The sequence below is a fragment of the Silurus aristotelis genome (genome assembly GCF_946808225.1).
Source record: "Silurus aristotelis genome assembly, chromosome: 6".
NCBI classification, from domain to species: Eukaryota; Metazoa; Chordata; class Actinopteri; order Siluriformes; family Siluridae; genus Silurus; species Silurus aristotelis.
The window spans coordinates 18,670,435-18,686,532 of record NC_139579.1 but is presented as its reverse complement, the minus strand read 5'-3'; the positions used below and the strand labels follow the sequence as shown (position 1 = coordinate 18,686,532).

Sequence of the window (16,098 nt, the reverse complement as noted above, 5' to 3'; positions counted from 1 at the left end):
AGTTGTGCTTGTTCGCTCTTTCCGGCCCGGTTATGGCAGCTGTATGCAGGAAGCAGAGGGCCTTGGTTTACGGGAAATGAGCGTTATCTGTATGAGCCGCTGCAAGACTTAAAATTTGTCAGACCTCGAGCAACGTCTATCTGCTCAGGAAAGATGGCCACGACGGCGCAGTTATTTGAGGTGAGCTGCGTTATTTAGCCAAGCTAGTTAGCAGGTTAGCTGGGTTGCTAGCTAACTCGCTTAATAACACATCGACTTGCATTTAAAAATGTATATATAAATTTTACTTTTTGTTCAATTTAAAAATGCTTAACATAAAATCATTGTGAATAAACGATTGTGCGTGTTTATATAAGACTGACTACGACTTAAGCTTGCTAGCGTTTAACAAGGCGAATAAGAAGAGCAGCTGTAAAAGGGCTAAATCTCAAATGGTTTGAAATGTAGTGCACTACAAAGAGCAGTTATTCCGTCTGTAATACAACTTTTTTCAGTATAGAGCAATTTGGGATGCAGATCTATCCTGAGCTCTGAGGAAATCTCAACATTCCTGCTTTTTGTACGTTGATGAAGTGTCTCTACAGGAGGATCTTCGTAGTATCTTTAGATCTTTATTGCTTGATTGGGTGTATATATAATTTGTGTGTGTGCCCCTTAATTGTTTGTAGGACACTAAAATGATTATCTGCTTCAGTGCGGTTATCAAGTTGTTGTCTGGCAGAGTCTAAGCCTGTCATTTCTCATAATGACAGCTTCCATATATAATATACAGGTGTTCTATATAAACTAGGTGGACCAACAGTACACGTCTGTATAGTATAGTATAGTATACTATAGTGGACAATCAATGTAAAACACTAACATATAACTGCATCTTTGTTGCTGAAAATCATTCACCTTCCAGATTTTATTTAATGGTCATGTGTCAGTGTAGAACTGAGCTGATGTATGTAGAACACTTTGTTTGCAATGAATTATTAATATTCCTATTCGAATGTACCTTTTGAAAGGGATGCATGGAGTGTGTAATGTGTGCAAGGTGAATCCTGACATCTGTATCTCTATGTATGAATCCGTAACTGTCACTGACATCTTTTCAAATCCCAGCAAAATCAAGCTGCCAATGCTGGTCTTTTGAGCAAGGCCCTTATCCCTCACCTGCTCAGTAGTATACATGAGATAATTGTAAGTCACTCCGAATATGGGTGTCTGTCAAATACTCTTAATGTCACCCTCTAATCATTTCGCCTGTAGATCATACAGGTGCTCTATTTAGACATCACGTCTTTGTCTACTAGGTGGACCAACAGTACATGTCTGTATAGTGGAAAATAAATATAAAGCACTACCATATCATTGTATCTTTGCTGCTGAAAATCCACCTTCCAGATTTTTTGATGGTCTTGTGACAGGGTAGAACTGATATGGTAAAATGTATGTAGAACACCTGATCTGCATTGAATTATTGATATTCCTATCGTAATTTACCTGTTAAATGAGCTGTGTACCATGTGTAATCTGTACAAGGCGAACACCGTTCCGCATGTATCTCTATGTATGTGTACGTAACTGTCATTAACTTTTTTTTTCCCCCTATAGGAGCCATTTGATGCAGATGAGTACATTGAGCGTCTGGCTTGGAGAACTCCAGGAGGTGGTTCTAAAGGAGGGGCAGAAGCATTTGATCCTAAAAAGTATGAATTCTTGACATAAAAAAAAAAAAAAAAGAAGAATGTAATCCAATGTTTATTGCACTCTCTGCGAAAGTATACAGAAGAATTAGGTAGAGAAACAGTATTCTGGCCAGTAGGAGTTTTTGCTGTTTAGCATCCAGTGAGGTTTCCAAGACGTGCTACACGCACACACACCTGCATGTGATGCAGTTGCATTTGGAGAACATTATTGTAAATTATTCATTAGGACCAGTCATTGATTATTTATATATGTAAAGATGTTGGTGCATCCTGAAAATGTTCATTAGAAGGATAAGCATTTGGAATAGTGTCCTTTTACACCAGTTTAACCTGCGCTATATTTTGTCTTCTGTACAGTTTTGATAAACAGTCATTCTTTCATTAGCCCCCACTTTCTGCCTTCCTCTGCAACGGCCTTAAATTGCTTTTAGCACTGCTTTCTTTCACTCTGTCCGTCTCTCTTACAGCCTTTCATAAACATCTTTTATCTAAAAATCTAAATATTCAATAGTCACTCCATCAATGATTACATGTTTTTGTTTGTTGGACTGCAGCATTTTTAAAATCCATTTATAAGTTTTAGCTTATGTGTAGCATCTGCTGTTCCAGTCGCTGTGATTGTGCTGTGAATAAAATATTATTGGACTGCATTATCATATCAAGGACTGCATTATCATCAACCAATAATTTGTGTTACAGCCATGTCAGCTGAGTGACTGATTCCAATTGGGAAATTTTTTTGGAAGTAGTTTCCTGTGTTAGTTCTGCTAAAGAGAGCTCAAGCTGTGTCTCTATTCTTTCCACTTATCTCTTCATAACCAAAGATTTTGGTTATGCTGTGAGCTGCTTTAAAATCACTGACAACAGGAACTAACAAATTTTGTGGACATCATATATTAATATAAATGGAGGAAAGGATTTTAAGAAAGGTAGAATTGCGGTACTGTGAGAGGTATAAATGTGCTGTTACCAACCCTTGGGTGGTAACAGTATCCACAACTACATTGTAGATAATTTTGTCATAATGTCATGCTTTGTTGTGGGCTCTAACTTTATGTGAGGGGATTAATGGTGCTGGATCGTCAGGCCTAACTGTGTATCCCAGATATATTACAGCAGTTCACTTTAATGTTGTTGAGAAGTATGGTGGTGATGTCTGGCAGTGCAGAAACATCAGCCCAGATTTTACACTACCCTCTCACCCGTGCAGAGGCTGATAGAAGCATCTGAAGTGCTGACTCACAAATGATGGAAGAGAACGAATTTCAGTGAAAGAGAGACCCTAAGCTGCACTGAGCATTGGGGGGAATTATTGTGATATGAGATTTTGCACTCATCACTTTGGAATTTTTCTATTTATTTTTTTTAACCATCCAGAGAATCCAAACATGCTGACACAAAGGTTTTTTACTTTGCTGTCCTGCAAGTGCTTAGAAATGCAGCTGACAAAGCTCTGAGTAGTATGTGATACACACACACACATGAAAAGGCTACTTTTATGTGGAGTTGCAGTTTATGGTACTGGGCAATTAACTGTTTTGCCAGCACTGTAAATGTAGTTTTAAAGAAATGTTATGCGGCCCCCATGTCTTACTGCAGCTTTCCAAAAACTCTGTTTAAACTCTGTTCTATCTCATGTTCAAGAAGAGTTGCTATTGGTTCGGGTGGTAACAGTCGGATACAGTTTCTAAAAACCTGGCTTATGAACGTTTATTCCGTGAAAACGTACCCGAGTATATGTATGTTGTTTTTTTTATAACCAGTTGTTTATTGTGTGGACATCCGGCATGCAATATCAGTGCTTTTAAGCATTATCATTATCATTTTTTTGAATTGGGCATCATTAATATTGTTGTTGTTTTTGTCAATTAATAGTTTTGCCATAAAAGGAATTAAAAAGCAACCACCCCCCAGTAAAAGTATGTCAATGTGTGTTGTTTTAAATTAATAGCTTTACATTAAAGTCTGATCTTTTTACTAATCTAGATTCATCACTCTGAAAAAATGCTTTTTGTGTATCTAATAATTGTTTGTTGTTTTTGTAGGCTGCTAGAAGAGTTTGTAAACCATATAGAGGAACTGAAACTGTTGGATGAGAGGATCCAGAGGAAAGTTGAGAAGCTTGAACAGCAGTGCCATCGGGAAGCCAAAGAGTTTGCACACAAAGTCCAAGAACTGCAGAGAAGCAACCAGGTTTGTTGATCTGATCGATTAGACCAATATAAGACCTTATTTTTGGACAAAGCCACAAACTGACACAATAGAATATGTGTGATATGAAGGATTAGGAAATTTTGATATTGGGAATCTTTGGTTGTTTTCACAGGTCGCCTTTCAGCACTTCCAGGAGTTGGATGACCACATCAGCTACGTGGCCACCAAGGTGTGTCACCTGGGAGACCAGCTGGAGGGAGTGAATACTCCGAGGCAGCGGGCTGTGGAGGCCCAGAGGCTTATGACCTACTTTAATGAATTCCTCGATGGAGACTTACGAAGTGATGTCTTTAACAACTCTGATAAGGTCTGTATTCCAAAAGTTTAACCACAGCTATATTTCTGTCTTTGGAAGTGTATGTTTTATTTGATCTGAAGCTGTGCTTATGTTTGGTCATGGAGCAGCTTAGAAAAAATGATTAGCTTGTAATTATTAGCTTGTTTTAATATCCAAACATTGATGCTCACCAACTCAATATGTAATGCCACTTCATAAGAGTCTTTTAAATCAGTGTAACTTGGGTGGTAAGTCTTGCATATGTTATTAGCATTAGACCACCAACACGTTCCCTGAGAGATGTGTGGGAATATACCCGGCAGACTTTTCAGGTTTTATTTTTTTTTTCCCCTCAGAAATGAGCCCACCTTTAAAAGAAAATTGATGGGTCAGTGAGAAGAGATGGTGGTGAATAGCTAAAGGGGGAGAAAAAATAGAGGAAAGGAAGGCCGACCTAATCCCTTAGAAAAAGAGGCCTGGCCCCAGACAGTGGGAAGACAAGCACTGGTAAAAACCCCCACTGCAGGGAGACTGCTACATCACTTACATGGGATTTAGCTAATCTTAGCTGGGGGACAGATACTTAGAAAACCTCGATGAGGAGAGCAGAAAAAGCTGGATCCACCTCACGGGAGCACAGTAATGATGTTAGCTGAGGCAGGCAGGAGTGGAAGATGTGAGGATGCTGAGGCCTTCTCCGATCCTGTTCTCCCAATGTGTAAGCAGTGAAGAGAGGTGTGGGGGTATTCTTGTCTGGCTCTGTTATTGGCAAGACCTCCCACCTGCCCATCGGGACAGATTATAGATTTAGTATTGCTGCCATGGGATTAGCCGTAGTCCATTCATAATACTTACGAAAGAGTGAGAGTAAAGCGCTAGATGGGCAGTGGATGGCAGGGCTTCTGTTGGGCATGTTTATATTCACCCTGTGCGAGACAAGAGGTTGGAAGGATTGGAGGAATGTGGAGATGCAGAGATTTACTGTAAGGTGATCCTTGGGTTTAAGCCCTGTGCCACAATGCCTCAAGACCTTTATCAAGTCCTTTTTCCTTTGTTAGCACAATATCCATCTCTTTTTATCTGACTCACACTTGTATCTGTGCGAGTCATGATCACATTGTAATGTGTCTTTCTATTTTCTCTTTGTTTTGTTTTTTTAACAGATAAAGGAAGCTGCTGACATCATTCAGAAATTGCACCTGATCGCTCAGGAGTTGCCGTTTGATAGGTAGGTAGTGCGAGACAACGATGATAATGATACAAATAAAATGAGAGAACAAATTACCTGAGACAAGCAGACAATCAGTGTGTCCTGATTATTAATCTTTTTACTCCTAGTTGCCCAGAGGGCAGTAGGGCAAAGCTGTCGAGTAACTCCCATGCCTGCAGCTGTATAACAAGTCACCTTGCAATACTACCCCTTGCAATAAACATACTGAAAATACAGACATCCGCTACACTAAAATAACTCTTAAATGCGAGGAGGCAGAACAGTAAATACTTGAATGATGGCCTAGCTGATGAATTTACCATTTGTCCACCACTGGAAAAAAATTTTTATAAATACAAACAACTAAATTTGATTTGAATCCAAATTAATTATTGCAAATAAAAGTTGGTAATTGTTCATGCTTAGACATACCTAGACAAATCAACACCATGGAGTTATAAGGGTCTTTTATAATGATTTTAAGATACTAAGCTATGAAATTTTCATCTTTAATAAGATCAGAGCAGATTCTTTTCAACTTAGAATGTTTTCGACCGAAACAGCATTACATTAAACTTTATTTGATTACTAGTCTCTGCTGTAAAACATTTCATGTATATTCAAAAAACAATTATACAGCATAACCAATTTTTTTTAGTAAGGAAAGAAATGTAACCTTAAATTTAGATGTATTTGCTTTTTGAGATATCTTTATATCATTTATTTTGCCATCCCATTTTTTCAACCTGGATGTTTTAAGTTTCTCTGCTATTTTATCTCTTTTTCTTTATTCACATTCAGATTTGCTGATGTAAAGGCCAAGATAGCAAGTGAGTTCATTTCTTTTACTGTACTAAAAAAGTAAAATTTGTGAAAGGTAATAAAATAAATACAAATTTGAAATTTAAAGTATCAAATGATAAATGATTTAGTCCATGATAATAGCAGTGTGTTTATTTTAAAATGACACGTGTGCTGATTTAAGGTAAATACCATGACTTGGAGCGGCAGCTGATTCAGGAGTTCACCTCGGCTCAGCAAAGAGGGGAAATCGGCCGCATGAGAGAAGTGGCTGCAGTCCTGCTACATTTCAAGGTGAGGTAGAACACCTGCACCATATCTTCTGATCTTGTCTACACTGTCTATAGATATTGCCTTATTCTTTCCTTCTTTTTTATTCAGGGATATGCCCATTGTATAGATGTTTACATCAAACAGTGCCAAGAGGTGAGCTCGCTTTTCACACCACATATTTAATATATTTTAGATAAGAGAGAAGTTTTTTAATCCTGAAGTAATTCTTTTTTTAACTTGTATAGTGGCTATATTGATGCATTTGTTATGAAATAGTACAATAATATCTTTCTGTCTGTTCTTTCAGGGTGCATACATGCAGGGTGATGTGTTTGAGGACACTGCTCTTCTCTGTCAGCGGGTCAATAAGCAGGTGGGCGAGGTCTTCTGCAGCCCTGAAATGGTCATGGCTAAACTCATCCAAAACATCTTTGAGAACAAGTTACAGGTACAATCCAATCAACAGATGCTGAACTACATTGTACATATCGTGTGAAATCATCTCGAGAGGTGTAGTGACTGGACTTTTATGCTTTTAGACATATGTTAAAGAAAGACTTGAGACTCGTTCCACTGACTTGGAGCAATACCTCAAAAACCTTTATGACCTCTACACCAGGTATTTATCGCTTATTGTATTTGAAGTAGACATCATAGCTGTTTGACTCAAAGTTTAACAAAGTTTGGGAAGTTTACATATTTTTTTGGATTTTCTGCTTTCAGGACAACAGCTTTGGCTGCTAAACTAACAGAGTTTAACTTGGGTTCAGACAAACACACGTTTCTATCCAAACTGATTAAGAGCATCTTCTCCTCCTACCTGGATAGCTACATAGACGTGGAGCGGCAGTATCTGCAGTCACGTAGTGCTTCAATTCTGCAACGATACTACGACTCCAAGAACCACCAAAAACGTCCAGTCGGCACAGGAAGGTGAGGAGGTTTATTAAATGCTGACGTCTGTCTGGCGGTTTAATATCTTTTGCACAGTTCACAGGAAACGTTAGTTAGATTGAGCTGTCAAACTCATAAACGTGTCTCTTTACTCTGTAAAAATTAAGAGAAATACGTAGGTTTAAATCGCTGTTTGCAAATGGCACATTCAAATAGCCTTTTTTTTCAATGTTCAACATGCAAAACTATCAAAAAGCATTTGCACAAGTAACTGGAATGTCTTCTTTGATCTTCATCCCACTAATATGTTAATTATTTAGTAAAAATATTTCAAACAATTTACACACCACTACACACCATGTATGAAGTGGAAAGTCTTCTTGAATACTCCAGAAATTACTTCCAGCCTCATCTCTAGGGAAACTGTTTAAGTGCATCAATAAAGACTTTATGGTGGGTGTGAGGATACTATAAACATAGTTCTGTGTTCTGTGGTATCTGTCCACAATTAGGCAAAAAAATGCTGTTTAATTTCTCAGTAGTTTTATTTATCAAAGGATGTATAATTCAAAATTAGAGCTAACTTCTTATCAGTGGCAGACAGTAACAAATTAATTGTAATTTGTTACTGTACTCAAGTAGCTGTTTCGTGTATCTGTACTTAACTGAAATGTTTCCATTTGGGGAGACTTTTACTTAAACTTCTACATTTCAAATTCAAATATCTATTATTGATCAAGCAGGCGGCAACCACCAACCAAGGTGAGTTTAAAGATTTAACTTGTTTTTTTATTGCTGTTTGGTGGTACCTATTTAGCACAAGCAAACAGTTCAGCATCAGTTCAACAGCAAGCAGGACATTTTTAAAGTAATAAATGATGAAAGAAACTCCTGACTCTAATTTGCCACAATATCCGTGGCCTTATTTGTGTAATCTTTTTTTGAAATAGTTGCAAAGAAAGTTTTGGACTCAATCATTTTAACTGATATCAATGTGGCATACTAAAAGTAATTCAATTCCATTTCAATACATTTTTATTTGTATAGAGCTTTTAACAATGGACATTGTCTCAAAGCAGCTTTACACAGATAAAGTGGTTAAAAAAAGTAATTTTTTTAATAAAAAAAAATTTATAATAATAATAAAGAAAATGTTAATAAAGACAACGAAGTTAATGACCTCCAAGAAAGAAAAAAATTATATGAAGAATGAATCAATGAATCGATACATTAACTTATTGTCATTTATTTATGTATTTAATAATAATTTCTTTTTCATATTATTTCTTTCCTGCAATTAATTAATGAATGAACTAACACTACAATAACACTAATGAGGAAAAGTATTTCTAAGATGATTCAGTTCAGTTTTGTGCGTAGTTAAAGGTTTGTGTGATTAAAGATTTTGGGATGACGAGGGACTACTTCTTCTTTATGCTGCTCCCGTTAGGGGTCGCCACAGCGGCTCATCTGTCTCTATACTACTCTGTCCTCTACATCTGGCTTTTTCAATCTAACTCCCTGCATGTCTTCCTTCACAACATCCATAAACCTCCTAATTGGCCTTCCTCTTTTCCTCCTTTCTGGTGGCTCCATCCTCAGCATTCTCCTACCCCATAGATGTACCCCATGTCCCTCTTCTACACATGTCCAAACCATCTGAATCTAGCCTTTCTTACACTGTCTCCAAAATGTCCTACATGCGCTGTCCCTCTAATAAACTCATTTCTAATCCTGTCCATCCTCATCACTCCCAACGAAAATCTCAACATCTTCAGCTCTGCTACCTCCAGCTCCACCTTCTGTCTTTTACTAGATGCCACTGTCTCTAAACCATACAACATCACAGGTCTTACCACAGTCCTATAAACATTCCCTTTCACTCTCGCAGATACCCTTCTATCACAAATCACTCCTGCTATCACTCTTCTCCACCCTGCCTGCACTCTTTTCTTCACTTCTCTAACACACTCTCCATTACTTTGCACTGTTGACCCCAGGTACCTGAACTCCTTCACCTTCTCCACCTCTTCTACCTGCAACCGCGACGCTCCACTCCACTGCCCTCTCTCTCATTCACACAAATGTACTCTGTCTTACTCCTCCTGACTTTCATTCCCCTTCTCTCCAGCACGTACCTCCACCCCTTCAGGCTCTTCTCAACCTGCTCCCTACTCTCACCACAAATCACATCATCATAGTCCATGGAGACTCCTGTCTGACCCGTTCAACAAATCCATCCATTACCCCTACAAATAGGAAAGGGTTCAGAGCCGATCCTTGGGGTCTGCACATCTCCCTTATTCTTAAAGATTGGTACCAGCACATTCCTTCTCCATTCCTCAGGCATCCACTCACCTTCCAGAATCCTGTTAAACAACAATCTTTGCAATGCCATCTCTCTTAAACATCTCCGTGCTTCTGTCATCTGGTCCAACCGACTTTCCACTCTTCATCCTCTTAATCGCTGCTCTCACTTCCTCCTTACTTAAACTATCCAATTCCTGCCTCATCATTTCCATATCATCCAACCTTCTCTCTCTCTTATTTTTCCTCATTCATCAGCTGCTTAAAATACTCCCTTCACTTTCTTAACACATTCTCCTCACTAGTCAACACATTTTCCATCTGCAGAAGATTTCTGATTGCTCTGACTTGCAGCTCATCCTTTCCAGCTTGGTCCCTCTTCCTTGCCAATCGCTTTCTCCTTCCTTAGTGTCCAGCTTCTCATACATCCCTCTTCACTTGTACTCCTGTCTACTTTTATCACTCTGTCGATCCCAATTCTGTTTTGCCAACCTCTTTTTCCTTATGCTCTCCTGCACTTCCTCATTCCACCACCATGTCTCTTTGTCTTCCTTTCTATTTCCAGATGTCACACCAAGTACTTTTCTAGCTGTCTCCCTTAATACTTCTGCAGTAGTTGCCCAATCATCCAGCACCTCTTCACCAGCACTGAGCCCCTGTCTGACCTCTTCCCTGAATCTCACACTACAATCTTCTACCTTCAGTTTCCGCTATCTTATTCTTCTTTCAGTCCTCACTCTCCTCCTCTATTTCTTCACCTCCAAAGCCATCCTACAGACCACCATCTGATGCTGTCTAGCTACACTGTCCCCCTGCCAACAGATATATATATCTAGCTAGATAGCTAGCTAGCTATATATCTATATCTATCTATCTATCAATCAATCTATCTATCTAATATATAATATATTATATAGATGTCTGTATCTGTCTCTGTGTGTGTGTGTGTGTGTGTGTGTGTTTGTGTGTGTGTGTGTGTTTGTGTGTGTGTGTGTGTTTGTGTGTGTGTGTGTGTTTGTGTGTGTGTGTGTGTGTGTGTGTGTGTGCACGTGTGTGCACATACCTGAATTGCACTGGCTTGTGCAACCCTAATGACTGGGTTATAACGAGGGACATCTCTGAGAGAGATTATTACAGGAAGGGAGGTAAAGAACTACTTCCTGTCAGATGGATGGCACCCGAGTCTCTGAAGGACGGAGCAAGAGACAAAAAAGATAATAGAACATTATAGCCATAATTAATCATAGTGATTTGGATACTTATGTACATTTTAAGGCAAACATGTTTGTACATTTACTCAAGTGAATTTTGAAGGGAGCACTTTTACTGGTGTGATATTTTTCTGAGTGTATCTCTACTTTAACTCAACTACATGGTTTGTGTAATTCTCCCACCACTGGTTATTATTAATGTATATAAGGTAATTTGTAATACCTTATTTGGAAATTTTCATAAATCCAGGTTTCATATTCATATGTTGTGACTGAGATGAATTACAGACTGTATACTTCCACTGTAAGTAACTTAAGAGTAAATGTTTTTTTTCTCTGCAGAGGAAACTTTTGTCCATAAATATATGCTGCACATGCAGATGATAAAGTTAAAAATTATGAAGTATTCATTCAAAGCAGAGAAACCGTGAACATGTGCTATTTCAGAACAAACTCACTTTTCAGCACATCCCTGTAACTTGAGTCTTCATGAACTGAATACAATAAGTATATATGCCATTTTCTTTTTCACATAAACACAAACAGTATCCAGGAGCTGAAAGAGCGGTTCAGGCAGCGCACCAACCTGGCTTTGGGTCCCACTATTGACACGCATGGAGAAACCTTTCTCTCACAGGAGGTTGTGGTCAGTCTGCTGCAGGAGACACGTCATGCCTTCCAGAGATGCAACAAGGCAAACGTTTTATATTTGCTCTAGAACCTCACACATTCTGTAAATGGATGGTGGAACCTAATAATCCGTATCTCGCCCTTTCTCTTTTACAGTTGTCTGACCCAGCTGATCTCCCTAAAAATGCCTACTCGATCTTTTTGCTGCTTGTTGAGCACCTTTGTGTAGACCATATTGACTATGCCTTGGAGATTGGCCTTTCAGGTAGAAAAAATAAAAAAACTTTTATTGCAATTTTTATTGTTTTTGTCCGGGGTTGCTTTATTAAACAAAATAATATCTTTGTTTCTCAGCCATTCCTTCTGCAGATGCCAAAAATGCCAACCTCTACTTCTTGGATGTTGTGCAGCAGGCTAACACTATTTTTCACCTCTTTGATAAGCAGTTTAATGATCATCTTATGCCTCTTATTAGGTAAGTGTTTTTACTTCTATTAAGTAAGACTTAATTATTTACCTTTGCTGTCTTTTATATTGCCTGTTCTATGACTGTTCCAGTTCTTCTCCTAAGCTAACAGAGTGTTTGCAAAAGAAAAAGGATGTGATTGATCAGATGGAGGTGAAATTAGACACAGGCATCGACAGGTTAGTCTTCTAATCGCTCCATGTTTCTTGATACTGATGGATTTTTGAGAAATTACTATGATCAGCATGATAATTCTGCAGTATATGAATAATGAAGTTTGATGTCGGATGTTTACTGAAATTAGACCACACAGTAAATTTGGCCTCTCTTGATGATGTTTAGAACACTGAACTGCATGATCGGACAGATGAAATATATTCTAGTCACTGAGCAAAAGAAAACTGACTTCAGGCCAGAAGATGAAAACAATGCGATGAGTACACTACAGTACACTACAGTAAGTAATATCAAGTTCTGGATTATAGCTGAAGTACAAATAGAATGTAAAACTTACTTATTAAACTATAATCTAATCATAGAACTTTTAGGTTTTTCATTTGCTTTAGACCTGATGCTGAAGTGTTGCTTCTGTGTGTTCTTTTCCTAGGCTTGCTCTAAGGTATGCACCTACGTGAGTAAGCAGGTGGAGCGTGTACGGAAGTCTATGGACGGAAAAAACGTGGACACTGTGCTGGCTGAGCTGGGCGTGCGTTTTCACAGGCTGATACATGAGCACCTGCAGCAATTCACCTACACATCCATGGGAGGCATGCTGGCCATTTGTGATGTGGCAGAGTATCGCCGCTGCGCCAAAGACTTCCGGGTAAGGAGGGGTCAGAGTTCATGTTCATAAGGGGTAAAAGCTTGCTTCTAGACAAATTGAATGTGAAATGCAGCCAAACCACAATTCTCAACAGTAATCAATACATTTTTCATGTAGAACGCATGCATATACAGTGGAACCTCGATACTTGCGATCTCAATAGTTCGTAACTTTTCACTTGGAACCGGACTAGTCTGATAGTTCACGAGAAGCCGCGAGTGGCTCGAAAGTTCGGAGTAACGTTTCACAACATAAAAAATATTTATGAGTAATTCCTAATTTTTGTTGAGTTAACAGTATAGTACATGTACAATTCTTCTTGGAAAAGGAACCATCAAAAGGAGAGAGTTTTGGTTACTCGCCAGGGGTCATAGAACGAGGTTGCACTGTACACACATAAAATGGCATAAAATAGGAGGAAGTTGAAAAAAATGAAGGTTTCTTTTGCATAGTTGCTAAACTAAACCACTTTAAATGTTCCAAAAGTTGAATTACTAGCTAAATAACAAAACAGAACTGGGATTCATCAGAATATGGGTGGGGAAATGAGTAAACCGCATCACAGCTAATTTTTTTTGCAATATATAAATCTTTACTTTTAGTACCAGTTCTACTGTTTCTTCACATGCCATAATTGACCACATATTTACAACACTATTGAATCTACCATGATATGATACAGTTTGATTTAGCAGTCTTTGATCAGAATCTAGGGTAGGCCTACAGTTATATTACAAATTATGAAATTGAGAATATTTTGAGAATTAGTTATGGGCAAATGACCTTTATTTGCTTATTAATTGGTTACTAATAGCTGCCTATACAGTTTTAAATACATTTAAAAAATGGTTCCCTTTTAAATTGTTACAGCATTACAGTTTGTATTATTGTATAGTTAATTGCAATTATATAAATCACATTTATTTGTAGAATTTGAGGGAATTTTATTACCAAAGCTTCACTGTCACTTTTTTCTACCTGGATTTGTGATTTTCGGGTGTTGTCACTTTCTGTCCCAGGTTCCTCTGGTCCTGCAGCTCTTTGACACATTGCACGCTCTCTGTAACCTTCTGGTTGTTGTTCCTGACAATCTGAAGCAGGTTTGCTCTGGAGAGCAGCTCACAAACCTGGACAGGAACCTCCTGCATGCCTTTGTGCAGCTCAGAGCGGACTATCGCTCAGCTAGACTGGGCCGCCATTTTAGTTAATGATTGGTAAGACTGCACAACCAGTACACAGCTGTCCAATCAGAGCAGCACTCTCGGGTCAATCTGAGTGGCTTTCGGACATTTCTTTTTTTTTATTATTAATTACACAACAGCTCTTCATCAAAGATTGTGTGGCCCAATACATACTGAAAAAAGAATATTTATGCATCTGCCCATTTGTATATTCACATTTTATTTGCTGTGTCTTTTTCTGTGCTCTCCTTTTAACCTGTAATCTACATGTATGAATGTATGGCATTTCATTGATGTGAAATGTATTCCCCTCTTCTCTCTTTTTTTTTTGCATTATTGTTGTAATGCACACATCACTGATCTGTAAAATGAACAGCGTTAAGAGGGCTGAATTGTGGGTTATTTTTTTTGTTTGTTTTTTTAAGCTGAGGTTGGAGATGAATTTGGTTCACATCTGGAAACAACAAATTAGGTAGTTTATTGTACCAAATATATGTGACTCTGCTGGCACTGGAGACACTTCAGAAGGTTGCATAATGCGCCTGCTAATGAGCAAGTCTTTTTTTTTTTTTTTTTTTTTTTCCTTTTCTTCCTCACAACGTTGCGTAGTCTGTAAAATCTGTTTTTGGTTTCCGTTACAGAATTTGCATAACGAAAGCCACTTCGTGTGGTCAAGACTTAGCAAAAAAAAAAAAAAAACCCGGCCCAGGTCACTGCTGTTAACATAGAATTTGAATAAATAATATTAATTGCTAAATAACTGTAAGTAATTGGCGATTTTGCCAATCAACAGAGCTTTTTGCTTAGTTTTAATCACATCACATTAGTTAGAGGCACATTTTCTTTTACTTTAAATTTTAATCTTTTTCTTTTTTTATTGTAATGCTGTACACTTGATCAACTAATTGTTTTGGTTCAAAATCAGAGGGTACTGGTAGTGGAGTTTAATGGGGTTCAATGGGGTAAGATTTAAAAAAAAATCTAAATTTCTGTGAAGTCAAGATAAAGCTTTCAATGTGTGTTAAAAGTATGATGTACACATCGTGCATATATTTGCATATAGCATTGTAATTTACCACAGTTCCTTAAGAATTCCTGAAAAGTCATTTTACAAATGAAAACGTAAACCCTGACACTTTAAAGACTTCAATTGTGTGAATGGCATGTATAGTGCAGACATATTGACTGTAAATGTTGTGTGTTTACTACCAGCTAACAAAGAAATATAACAAAAGCATTTGATGTAAAACACTAATGATGGTACATATTACTGTACTAACATACAATCCATAATACAATAGTTTGCTGAATCGGATTAAAACAGGTCAAGTGTCTGCCATCTGCAACTTTGGTAATGAGCTCCAGTCAACACCACTACTCTCCAAACTCTAATACCAGTCTGTGATTATACTTACACAGTGCCATATGACCCTACATGTACTTAGCTCTAAGGACTTGTGGGGAACGAAGGGGAATGTCCGATTCCAGTGCCTGAATTTGTTGTTAATTTTTTTTTTTTTTTTTTTTTTTTTTTTTTTTTTTTTTATATAAACACCTTCATTTCCCTCACCGTTGATCTCCTGCATTGACACAGGCACTATGACTGCTCTACTGATATTAAACCTGCTGATATTGAACAATAAAACAAGTTGTCACATAGTCAATCTTACTTTTTTTCCCCCGCTATTAACATGCAAACCTAATACAATAAAGTATAACAATGAGTAAAATTTAAGAGTATACATTCCTTTCCTTGATGATCTGTATGCTCATGTGTTCACTGGTTTTATAAGTTCACTACTGATTACTTGATTGTGTTATGAACGTTCATGGCTCGGCAGTTACTAAAGCGCAATGTACAGTTCTTTCACTCTATTTTTCTCCTATTTTGCTGCTTCTGTTGTTACTTTGTTAAAATATTTTTGCTAAGGAACACTTCGTAATAATGCTCAAAGATAGAAAATTGTTCTCCAGACTTGGGTGAAGCTAATGATCATAGCAGTTTCAAAGACATGATGATGTGACAGCGATGCGGTACACAGGCGCTCGAAAGCTGGCCAAACTCTTTCTCTGGCTAAGTGTACTGTTGTGTAGAAGGTACACAATGACAAATGTTC

General features: G+C 37.9%; 1 protein-coding gene across 1 annotated transcript; it reads left to right on the top strand.

Moving 5' to 3' along the window:
* Positions 1 to 58: 58 nt before the first annotated feature.
* exoc5 (exocyst complex component 5) lies at positions 59 to 15,709 on the top strand. Its single transcript, XM_083543668.1, has 18 exons — positions 59 to 180; positions 1,600 to 1,694; positions 3,740 to 3,887; positions 4,021 to 4,215; positions 5,349 to 5,413; positions 6,197 to 6,225; positions 6,381 to 6,490; positions 6,578 to 6,622; positions 6,777 to 6,917; positions 7,009 to 7,088; positions 7,193 to 7,402; positions 11,428 to 11,575; positions 11,668 to 11,776; positions 11,866 to 11,986; positions 12,070 to 12,156; positions 12,320 to 12,434; positions 12,585 to 12,800; positions 13,820 to 15,709. The coding sequence occupies exons 1-18, from the start codon at positions 154 to 156 to the stop codon at positions 14,006 to 14,008; spliced, it is 2,130 nt and encodes a 709-aa protein (XP_083399794.1). The 5' UTR covers positions 59 to 153; the 3' UTR covers positions 14,009 to 15,709.
* The last annotated feature ends 389 nt before the right edge of the window (positions 15,710 to 16,098 follow it).

Excerpts from the sequence above, each read along its gene's own strand:
- exoc5 (XM_083543668.1), top strand. The coding sequence starts at position 154 with ATGGCCACGACGGCGCAGTTATTTGAG. Across the intron at positions 3,888-4,020 it reads AACTGCAGAGAAGCAACCAG|GTCGCCTTTCAGCACTTCCA; the intron begins GTTTGTTGATCT and ends TTGTTTTCACAG. Across the intron at positions 12,801-13,819 it reads GCTGCGCCAAAGACTTCCGG|GTTCCTCTGGTCCTGCAGCT; the intron begins GTAAGGAGGGGT and ends TTTCTGTCCCAG.